Source organism: Sphaeramia orbicularis, chromosome 15, assembly GCF_902148855.1.
Source record: "Sphaeramia orbicularis chromosome 15, fSphaOr1.1, whole genome shotgun sequence".
Taxonomy (NCBI): Eukaryota; Metazoa; Chordata; class Actinopteri; order Kurtiformes; family Apogonidae; genus Sphaeramia; species Sphaeramia orbicularis.
In genome coordinates, this window is record NC_043971.1 from 6,922,556 (window position 1) to 6,935,282 (window position 12,727).

Sequence of the window (12,727 nt, forward strand, 5' to 3'; positions counted from 1 at the left end):
CATTCTGAATAAGCCTAATACTATGATTATACAGCATTATATGTGCATTATAATGTCTGTTCATAATGTATTGTAATGCACTACAGCAGTAGTTCCTAAGGTCTTTCAGTTTGAGACCACAAAATATAAATCTGACGTCTCTGTAGGACCTAAACTTAAAACATACATAACTAGAAAAGCACTCTGAGAGCGCAGACCTCCGCCAAGGCAGATCAGTGCCCCCCCCACCAGAATCACCACCAAAATTTAATCATTTGTTCCTTGTGCCAGTATCAACATTTCATGAAAATTTCATCAAAATCCTTCCATAACTTTTTGAGTTATCTTGCTAACAGACAGACAAACAAACAAAAAATCCCCACCTCACCCCCAGAATCACCACCAAAATGTAATCATTTGTGCCTTGTGCCAGTATCAACATTTCCTGGCGGAGGTAATTAATTGACCCATCATCTAGATGTTTACTGATTTTTGCTATTTAATCTCATTAACTCTTTAACCCCTGACATGTCTGTGGTGAGTGTTCTGAATGTATGATTTATTGTAAATATTTATTAAAAGTCACCCGTTTGCAGGAATATTATATTAATATTACATTATATAATAATATATTAATATTATTATTAAGAGGAATATTTTCAAAATGTGCTGATAGAATAGACCTTGTCCTTTCTATAGACATCTGAACATACTCACTGCATCCCCTTTTTCTTTCTTTCTTTATGTATTTTTTCACGTGTTTTTACTGAGTATCATTCAAACGTACAAACCAAAGCAATATATAAAATAGGAATGATACACTTTTTTTATATAAAACATAACTGAACAGATGAACAAAATAACATATAGGGCATTTCAAATATATTTTTTGTTTTTTACTGTGTTTACTGAGTTTTGAACATGTAACTGCTTATTGGAGTTCAATCAGGTGCCAAAAGCAGCTGGAAAAAAAAGAGCCCCAAAACAAAAACTACTGGGCTACAATTCAAATACTTTTTGTTTAATGTGTTGTAGTTCACAGTTCATATAAAACATCCTAGTCTGTTATTGATGTACATTCTGAGTTCCTTATTTAGTCCAAACCTGTCAAACTTCAATTCCTCTCTTTGTCTTTCTCTGTTATTCCATCTGTTTTGACCTTAAAACACACAGTAAAACAAAACCTCTGAAGAAAAGGAACACAAGCACACACTCACAGCAGCTTCTATGACACAAACAGATGCAAATTCACAGCAGCACTGTTACCTGGAATAATGTCTCGGGGGTTAAAGGGTTAAAGGAATAAGCAAGGGGGGGAAATTACAGCTAAAACTGACAACCAACAAAATCAGACGCAAACAAATAAAATAGTTCAGAAATAGTTTAAGGGAAAAGACCAGTTCCTGCGCTGAGTAAACATCCCTCATGTGTCTGTTAAGGAGGTGAAACCTGTTTCCTAACTGGGCCCCAGTTGAGCGAACTTTACCGGCTTTTGGAGCCGTCATCTCCAGATGGCTGAATCCTGAGCAGCTCGTGGTAATCGTGGTTTTCACAACACAGATCCATTTTCCTGGTGTCCAACACTGTCTGAGATCTGTTTCCTCTGCTGATTAGACTGGCCTCCCATATTTTTTCCCCAAAACAGTCAAAAGACAAGTCGTCGGATTGATTAACTGTCTGCTCCAACGGTCAGACGGCCTCTGGATTTTTTGCTTTGCTCATTACTAAAGTGCCTGTGGGTATTTATTTTTAGTAGTCTGTCTGGATCTGTCTCACTTTCTGATGGTGTTTCATTATGAACATCACTGTCTGGTAAAGTCACATGGGTTGAAACTGATAGATTTAGTCAATTAAGAACTGTGTTTGTCATGGAAGCTGTGAATGGTATGATATGCAGAAGTTTTTTTATTTTGGGATTAAATGATGAGGATCGAAGGAGGAAGTTGCATTTGGATCTGTTGGAAGGTTCACATCAGGTTATGGAGAGAAACTTTGGAAAGTGATTCAGATGTTTCTCAAACTTTGCTCAGTTTAAGAAAAATTATTTAAAAGTATCTGACATTATTTGGAAATATTTATGTTGACAAGTGTTTTAGACATTTTTATACTATCTGTGAACAGAAAAAACAACAGAATTTCGGTAATTATTAGTTATTTTTAACCCTCAAACATTTTAGGCTGCTGCCATCTCTTATTTATTTTTTGTTTTTTTCATCATCTGTTCACCTTATTATATATAAATATTTTAACCCTTTATCATACAGGTTAAAAATCAATAAATCACTTCTTTTGGGCAAATCATTACGGTTTCAATCAGGAAAGTGAAGCTTATTGACAGTTACGCCAGTGGTGTTGAAGAAGCATATCCAATCTGATATGTGTGAAGTATGTACAGGAGGAAAAACTAAAGTTTCAGGGAAAAAAAACAACTTCTATAAACCAAAGGAATTGTATTTAGTGTGATCTCAATTTGCACTTAACATGTTTTTAACCCTCTTGTTCAGACAAGATGAGATTTATTGCATTAATTGTCTTGAACAAAAATGAGCAAAATAATGCACAATATGAACAACAATGAATAAAGAATTCAACAAAATGAATAAAAATGAACAAAATAATCAAGAAATGGAACAAAAGTTAATAAAATAACTAACAAAATTTGTAAAAATGACCAAAATAATCAACTAAAGTCCTAGTCCAACATTTGTTTGTTAGTTTAGTAAAGTTCTAATGACCACACAAATGCATTTGTCAGTTTCTGTTTTTAGATCCAATCCAGAAAAGTTTCTGGAAAATCAAAAGTATTTAGTGTGACCTCCCTTTGCACTTTGTCTTTAACCCTTTTGTTCAGACAATATGAGATTTATTGCCTTAATTTTCTGATGTTTTATACCAGGTTTCATTCAACACATGTCAGATGTTTCTAATTGTGCTGCTTCTTGTCATGCGGTCAGAGGTCACATACACCACGTTTCCACTACGAGGTACCGACTTGACTCGACTCGGCTTTTTAGCATTTCCAAAAGAGCCTGGAATCTGGTACCCGGTACTATTTTTTTAGTACTTGCTCGTCTGAGGTTCCAAAATGGGTGAAGAGGTACTAGAATGTGATGTGTAAACACTGCAGACCACTAATTGGTCAGAGAGTTGTCTCTGTGTCTTTGCGTCATCAATGTGCGACCTGCCATTAGAAAAAAAAAAAAAAACAGATTCCGAAGTTTACATTAAATATACCGGTAGGCTAATCATGATGACAGCCCGCAAAACGACAAAAACAAAATATCCCATTGACATCCTCCACTGTGTGCATGTATCACACCGTTGTCATTGTTCTTCTTCTTCTCTTCCTCTTTGTTTTTACCATCAGCTGTGTCGCGTTGAAGATGACGTCGCAGAAGTTATGCGCAGCGTTGCTATGACAACTAGGTACTCTAAAGTCAATTCAATTCAACTTTATTTATAGAGCACATTTCATGCACAAGGCAGACTCAGTGTGCTTCACAAGAGGTATATGACATAAAAAACATAAAAAAGCCACACAAGGCTACACAGAATTAGTTGGATATGAAAACAAACAGCAGTCAAGTAAACAGTAGAAGAAGGGAATGGATGCTCTGTTTTATCCGCCTAGTCTTTTATTCCTAATACAGTATTATTATTATTTTTTTTGGACTGTCTTTTCTCTGTAGCACTTTGAGATTCTGCTGAATGAAAAGTGCTTTATAAATGCAATTTATTATTATTATTATTTTTATTAATGTCCTGGGCATCAAAGTCAGTAGTATTGTAATGGAAACAGTCTCCAGGAATAGTACCTGGTACCTGAGTCGGGTCGAGTCAAGTCTTGTCGGTACCACGCGGCATTAGTGATCTTAACCTTTAGAATCCATTTAGTTCAGGCTGTGCCCATATTTCCTGTATTTTCTTTTTGTATGTGAAGAAAAGAGAATGAGCAATAAATATGTTTGCTCATTTCAACCCTGAAAAAAGAAACAAAGAAGAGGGTGGGCTAAGACTTTTGCAGAAACCTGTATCTAGTCAAGTTTAGAGATGATGTGCAAAGGAATGATAAGAATCATTATGTGGCATATAGTCTATGAGACTGAATTCCCTACGGGGTTAATAAACCTTGAGCCTTTGTATATTTGTTGGATGTATATTCAGAGTTGGGAAGCTCTTATTGTAAATGATATGTGGCCAAAGGATGTTTTTTCCTGATGATAACAATGTCCTGTTTTAGATTGTGTTAATTCCCAGGATTTTTCCAGAAATTTACTATAGCTGCTAAATAATTAAGAATTACTATACATTAGACATGTTATGAAATTTGATATGATTTTCACAGCTAAGAAATTTGTGATTTATTATCAAAACCATTCAATTTGACAGATTGTACAGACTTTATTACACACAGTTGCTCATAAAGTTGGAATAATTTTGTTTTCAGACACATTCCTCTTTTTATTCCTATTTCTACACATCAGTAATCACCTTTAACCAGGTGCAATGATTACACACTGGGTTCCAGTTACACTTTATCAAGAACAAATCACATTTTAACAATAATTTCATGAGAAGAGGTAAAAAATATTTGATTCCAAGTGTTCCAACAGGCATCAGTGTATCTGTGGAAAGCCATAACTCGAAACACATTATAGGATGATATCAAGAGCTGTATATCCATGGAAAATCTGCTAAAACTTTCTCAAATAATTTGGTTTGTCCATTTCTTACCCATCAAACATATATACACTAGAACCTTGCAGTGTGAGCACACCATTGTATGAGTATTTTGCTTGTAATTTGAGTATCTTTGTCTTAAAATACGAGTGGAAATCCACCCCCCATAGGAGCAGCCTCTGCTCACTCAGTTCATGTGTTCATCTCGTTGATGCAATATTGCAGTTGTTTTGTTGAAGGGATTTTTGTTTGTTTTGTGTGTTTATTTTTTGCATTCTCTTTTATTGTGTTTTTATAACTGCTATTTTCTAACTGCACCTTTTCTGTTTTAAACATCCTTAATAAAAGGTTTTTTGGGTGTATTTTTGGGGTTGGAACAGATTAACTATATGTTAGTTAACTTCAATAGATTAATTAATCAAAAATTGATTTGTAAAACGAGTAAATTTCAAAACAAGCTTGATAATGGAAGAAATTAAACTTGTACTGTGAGGTTCTACTGTATATGTATGGATGTATGGATGTGTGTGTGTGTGTGTATGTGTGTGTATACATATATGTATGTATGTATGTATATATGTGTGTATGTATATGTGTGTATACATATATGTGTGTGTGTTTGTGTGTATGCATGTATATGTGTGTATATGCATATATGTGTGTATTTCTGTGTGTGTGTGTGTGTGTGTGTGTGTGTGTATATATGTATATATCTGCTGTATGTATACATGTGTGATGTATTAATGCATTATGTATGTTGCCTTATTTGTCTGTTTTATTGATCTGTGAAAGATTTTCTGCTAATTTTCAGGTGTGGAACGTATATAAATATATATGTTATAATATGTTGATCATTTGTGAAATGTATGCACTGAAATGAGCAAAATAACCTGAACTGAGCTGCTTCTTTTGCTGATTTAAGTTGATTTAAAGCCAATTTACTTGTAAAATGGTGCTACTTTCACAGGGTGGATGCTTTCGTCCATGCTGCGCCCCTGTCCCGAATGGTGACCACCACGGCGCCCTGCAACCCCTTCCTGAGACCGACGCTTCCTGCCTCGTATGCAAACACCCACGTAGGCATTAGACAAAGCAGATGAGAAAGTTTTGAAGGTGCTAGCTTCCTTTTTTCTTCCATCCAATCTGTTTATATGAATACGTCTATAATGATGTGATGTCAGTGACTGATTCGGAGTGAGTTGGAGAATAATGAGATGCCCCATTATCATAATTTCCCTGATTTAGATGAGTGGTTTTCTAACTCTGGGTAGTGAGCTCATGCATTGTCCTCTTAAACATTCGCGCTCTGACTGACTGACTTTCACTTTGTGTGTCTGTGTGTGTGTTTCAGCTCATGCTCTGTTTTTTTTTTTTCTCACGAAGGGCAAAAAGAGGGACAAAACACAGGAAATATTACAGGAAAGAAAGACGTATTTTACTTTATAAAACCTTTGACACATATAAAACTCATTCATTACTGCTTTAATGTAAAAACCTGCATGAATCACTTGAAACCGTGTGACTAGATGTGACTGTGATCGACATTATTATGAAGTATCTGGCAGCTATAGCTTTATGTCTGTGGTTTGTGCAGCTTCGCGCTTACACAGGAAATAGGGATGAGCTGGTTTTCCTGTTTCTCGTCATCTATATTTTGTTTAGATTTACATCTACAAGGATTGCACTCGAGCAGCAGTCAATTCTGGGTTTAAGCAGTGTGATGGCAGTTCATTTACTGTTATCGGCAGCCGGCACAGATTTGTTAAGGTTTATCAATTCCTTTACATTGCAGTGAATCCAGTCAATCCAGTCGAATATCAGCTGACAGCCCTGTTTGTGAGTGATGTGCACAGACATTAGGGTCAGCAAGAACTCAGTGAAATTAGTCTTTAAAATTGCAACAAACAATGCAACGCGAGTTAAAATTAAACAGAATTGCAAATAAAATCAGATTTGTATTGTTTTCTTTCAGTGTTAATGGTTCATGTTGTACAATAATAAACTTAATTTGCACATTTTTGAGCTTTTGATAAACAACAACATATTCGATGTCATATATTCCCTCATCTTACCTTTTTTCAGCTTCTATAAATCGAGGCTTTCCTAAACTAATTTTTAGTTTGAGGAACTGATTAGTTTTAAACAAAAACTACTTGCACTCACAAAACTACCTTCTACCCCAGTAAAATTAAAAACCAAACTGATATAGTGAAAAATAAGAAACTGAGTAATATTCTCAAAACTTTCATTTCAGCTTTGTAAATTAACCCTTAAAGAACCTAAAACTATTTTTGTGGCAACTTCCAAATTAATTTACTCAATATTTAACCTCATTATTATATGATCCTCTGCATTTTAAGATTATTATATCAGAACAGAGAAAACTGAAGAAAAAGGGACTTGTTTAGCAAAATATATCATTAACTCAATATAAAAACAAGTGTGTTCATCCACTGTCATTGATCCAACTCCATGGGTTTTACTGGTGAGTCAGTGTTGTAGAAGATGACGGTGTTTCCACGGTAACTACGGAACCTCTGAACATCCAAATGGGTCATATCTGATGACCACAAAAAGACAACAAACTGCATTTTACACCAATTATTTACATGTATTGATAGGATTAGTGGATCAACAATTATTTAACATTTTATATCACTAGATTTTGGTCGCTGGTGGCTAAATAGGTCATGATTTTTCCTCAGTTTGTCAATAAATATCATAAAAACTAAAATGAGACCATCTTATTTGAACCATGTTCATTAAAAAACCCTTAAAGTACTGGAAATATTTTATGGCAACTTCCAAAAACTTTCCTAAATGATTTGTCACCTTTTTTTTAATATTTTCTGATTTTTTTTTTTTTTTTTTTTTTTTTTTTTTTCCAGTGAAAATCAGATATTTTTATGTAGATGTTCATAAAAGCTCAGAGTAAATTCAAACGTATTGTTATGAAAACAGAAAATTCAACAAAAAGTGACTTTTACAGCAAAATATATTATGAACTGAACATAAAACAAGCATCTACAACCACTGTCATTGATCCAACTCCATGGGTTTTACTTTTGAATCAATGTTGTAGAAGTTGACGGTGTTTCCACGGTAACTACGGAGCCTCTTAACGTCCCAATGGGTCATATCTGGTGACCATGAAAAGATGACGAACTGCATTTTACACCAATTATTTACTTGGATTGATAGGATGATTGGTTTTACAGTTATTAAACATTTTAGCTCAGTAGATGCTTATGGTCTGTTCAGGTCTTTAAGGGTTTTTCCTAATTTCATGCCGTCATTTAAGACCCATCATCCCTCGTTAAAATATTATCAGTGATATGATGGAATGATAAGTCTTGTTATTGATTAATTTTTCACCAGTTTATATCTGTTGGACATGGCTCAGACACCTGAAACTGCTATTCTACTCAAGTCTGCCATTGTGTGTAAGACCAATAAAATCAAGCTAAGCTTTTCATTACAATCATAACTCTATTTGCTTAAAAAGCACCTTCCCCCCTCCTCCTCCCCCTCCCCCCCTCCTCTTTCTTCTTCTTCTTAGATTTTCCAGCCGGTGGTCTGAATCTCATCACTGGCTCCTTTTCAAAACAGCCTCACAAACATTGTGATTGATTCAGCCTCTATCCTCCAGGATCTCTCAATGCCTGCCTGGGCTGGAGATTAATTTCCTTTTCCTCATCTTAATTTTTACTCACCGCCTCTCCATAAAAAGGCTAAATGTCAAGCATGCCTGACTCCTTCTAGTGACACGTCTATTCCAGCAGATAATTACCATAAGGAAATTGATGCTTTAGTGTGCACAGGGGAATTTAATTTACTCTGACATCCTCACAGCATAATGCAATCCTAAAGAAAGAGAGTTTTTCAGTTTGCAATTGACTTTTTAGATAAATTGGACTATTTAATGTGATTATCAGTCTTGAACGTCTTTGACTTATTAAGGTGTTGAAACCAATTAAGGGTTACATGCTGCTCATGCTTCCAAATGTGAAACAGTGAATACTGCTTAAAGATCCATGAAATAAGAACCAGCCTGAGTCCATTGTTCAGTAGTCGAGCGGCTACATTGCCTGATGATGTTTTGAGACTTGCCAAGTAATGATATTAATTACAGCAACATGGTTTGCTTCAGATCGTGGATTAACCTGAGGGAGCAGGGGGTTATGTTTGGTTTGATTTGGAGTCGTGGATTACAGCCCGTTCTGGAGATAAAATGTTAAACGCTGTGGAATTTAATGATCTTAGAAAACCCGAAGCGCAAACCTGCTTTAAAGGTTTTATCAATTTTCAAGAAACACTAGAGGAAAATGTAGTCAGATCATTTATTGAAGTAAAACAACCAATACAACAATGTCAAAACACATTAGTACAAAAAAAAAATCCTGCATGACAGAAGGTAAAATGTCTACTTTTTGACTTATTTATTCATATATCTGACATCATTAAATTATTAACAGAGAAGCATCAGTGTTTTTAAGATGTTGCTGTTGTTTCTTCTGAAGGTAGAACTAGTTTGGACTACGATGTACCCAGTTTTATCAACAGAAACACCAGATGAATCACATTATCAACACAAGCTCTGATATACAAATCTGTTCTCTCTGTAATTGTTCATTTTTAGCATCATATTTAACCTCATTTATTACAATACCATCCTCTGCATTTTGTATTTTTCAGTGAAGACCACGTATTTCCCTATATTTTAATTTACTGAACATATAGAGCATGCAGATGTTCATAAAAGCTGCGTAAATTCAAAGGTAATTATGTAAAAACAGAGAAAACTGAAGGAAAAGTCATTTTTTTACATGAAATAAAATATGTCATCTTAAGAAAATATATCATTCAATACAGAGCCTCTGAACGTCCAAATGGGTCGTATCTGATGACCATGAAAAGCTGAGAAATTGCATTTTACTTGAATTATTTACATATATTAATAGGATTAATGATTTAAAAATTATTAAACATTTTAGATCAGTAGACGTTTTCTGTTCTCTCTGTAATCCTTGATTTTTAACATCCAGTTGAACGGTTTGAACACTTATTTAAATGAAACCATGTAGTTCAGAGGGAAAACTGTTACTTTTGCTGTTAATAGCGCTGGTCTATAACGAAAAGTACTCCAAAATATAAGTCATGAACTTTAGGAAAAATTAAGTCTGATTCTGGGTCAAAACACGAAATTCTATGTATTAATAAGAGACTGGATTTCATTCTGTCTGCGCATTAGAATATATTCACTTTTCACATCCCTTCTATGGTAACGTTTATAGATCTGTGATATAAATGTAAGTAAACGTGTTAATATACGTAATAAAATTTCATCATGTCCTGAAAACATCTGGTTGATGACCAAAGGGTCAGTGGTTCAATTCCCTTGACTGATGGAGAGTTGTTGGCTGGTGTGCCCTCGAGCAAGGCACTTAACACCCCCCCCCCCACACACACACACACAATTTGCTGCCCAGGTACCTTATATGGCCAGCTCACTGCTCCTAGCATGCACGGTGTGTGATGCATGATCTAGTGATGGGTTAAAGGCGGAAGACAAATTTTGGTATGTGGTGCATGTTTACGTTTGTGAACCCAGTAATGACAAAATAAAGATTCTGTTCTATTTTATTTTATTCTATTCTATTCTATTCTATTCTATTCTATTCTATGAATCAGGGAAGTTCCCAAACTCACAGGCTAATGTAGACATGTTAAATGTGAACTGACCACAAACTGCTTTTTGTAAAATGTTGGAATTTAGTAAAAGGTGGAAATAGCTTATTCTATCCACTGTGTAAAAATTTGTATCTGAAAAGTAAGTAAAGAATAAAAAGTACAATATTTGCCTTTAAGATGTGACGCAGTATATACAATTGAAATATTCTCAAATATAAGTACCTCTAATCTGTAAATAAGTACAGTCTGTGAATAAATGCACTTGTACTCTACTACTGCATGAAATATTATTAAAGCTGAAGGAGCTGAAGTCATGAGAAATCACGCTTTTTATTCTTCGCCAGCTCCACTAACAACGTATGCCTCCTAACAGTCTGTTGTGTCCACAGTGCAGGTGCAGATGCTGTGTCAGTGGGACAGGACAGTGTCTGTGGAAGCCCACCGTCCTGACTGGACACCTCTGATAGACTCACATTTCACACTGCAAAAATCTAAATCTTACCAAGTGTATTTTTCTCATTTCTAGTCAAAATATCTCATCACACTTAAATTAAGACAAAATCACAGTGATTCCCGACCTTTTTTTTCTCATGACCCCATTTTAACTTCACAAATTTCTGGCAACCCCATTCAAAACGGAGACTTTTTTTTTGCTAAAATTAATTTCTTTCTGATCATGTAATAGTTAACTATACTATGTTGCAAATAAACATTAATTTTAGATGACATTTAGTTTATATAATCTATATTATTATGGACGGAGGCAGTAAATCCAGGTGTAGATTACTGCACAAAGGGAGAATTTGATTTTCCTTGGTCAGGATATGTACAGTCAGTCCAGCTTGGATTTCCAAGGCTGACAATACTGAACAAACAAGAACTCAAACTATGAATTATGAAAGAGCTGCAGCATCTGAAACCGACCGCAATGAACATTTGACAGATAAGTACCACAGCACTTCAGTTTCAGCTTCACAGTTTGTCATGTCCTTTATGTATTGGGATTGTCTCTGTCAACTCACCATATATTTTTTATTAGTGCGTTTCGTTTTTATCAATTACTAGAAATTTCAGGCGACCCAATTTGAATTTCAGGCACTTTCCACATGGGGTCCTGACCCCAAGGTTGAAAAACACTGACCTAATGAGTAACTTTTCAGTGAGATATAGGAACTTATTTTTAAACAATATCTTAATTTAAGAAATCTTACCAAGATAATTTTCACTTGTTCCACTGGCAGATTTTTTGCTTGAATTAAGCAAAAAAAAAAAAAAAATCTTGGATTAAGCAAAAAAATGCCAATGGAACAAGTGAAAATTGACTTCTTAAAATAAGATATTGTCTAAAAATAAGTTATTATATCTCACTGAAAAGTTACTCTGTAGGTGATTATGTCTTATTTTAAGTGTGATGAGACATTTTGACCAGAAATGAGAAAAATACACTTGGTACGATTTAGACTTTTTCTGTGCAGTCCTAACATCCCCTCAGGTGTTGCTCACCTCACCTATGAGCATCCAAAAGTCGCCCTCTCTGCTCTCACGGACAAACCGAGGAGCTTTGAGGAAGTCGCGGAGTGTTGCTGCAATCCTGATGGTCGCGCACAGAGTTCCTCCTTCTGCAACCAACTGCCCCAAAGTCGTGGTTCTTAGGAGATAAGGGCATCCTCCCATGAAAGGTGACTCAGCAATCCAGCACACCACATCCAGTCTCCTGAGATAAGCGAGCACTGTTCACCCTGTGGGATCCTGGGAAAAACAGTCACAAGCACAGAAAGCACCAGCATTTATTTGGGGAATTTCAGTAAAAACTCCAGAAAACTTCTCAGAATGGAAAGAAAAGGCTCAGAGGTTTATGCTTTCACTTTAGTTGTAATTCTAAAAACAATTATTATTACACCATAGCAGAGATAATGACGGAACATATCAGAAAATGAGATGTGAGTTATTTTATCCAAACCAGAGGTGTAACTCATCACTTATTCATAATTTCAATCAATATTAATGCACAATTTCTAATTCTTTGAATAAATTTGATGCTGTATTTGAGTACTCATCACTCGGTGGCTTTAACAAGACATTGTCACTTACAACTGGCAATTGAAAGAAATTAGAAAGTAGCTGGAGGACTAATGGAATCCAACTGTATCATACTCTATTATATTGTGCTTTGACCTGCCTGGATTTCAGTTTTATAGCCTCTATCCTGGACTTATTCCTCACTTAGTTGCGGACATTTAATTCAATCTTGTATGAAATGACAAGCATATGTCTAATTTAGTCTGCAGTCGTTTGCTTTTTCATGTCTATGTATGTATTTTCATTTTCTCTATGTTACTAAAAAGAAAAAATATAAAATGTGTATGAAGATAAAGGA

The 12,727-nt window shown here is 35.1% G+C and overlaps 1 protein-coding gene across 1 annotated transcript in view; it reads left to right on the plus strand.

Moving 5' to 3' along the window:
* The window catches only part of spmip7 (sperm microtubule inner protein 7), a 29,227-nt gene extending 17,217 nt beyond the window's left edge, over positions 1-12,010 (plus strand). Inside the window, exons 9-11 of the mRNA XM_030156600.1 lie at positions 5,627-5,735; positions 6,322-6,495; positions 11,843-12,010. Coding sequence (XP_030012460.1) covers positions 5,627-5,735; positions 6,322-6,495; positions 11,843-12,010 — 451 coding nt within the window. The remainder of the gene's footprint in view (positions 1-5,626; positions 5,736-6,321; positions 6,496-11,842) is intronic.
* The last annotated feature ends 717 nt before the right edge of the window (positions 12,011-12,727 follow it).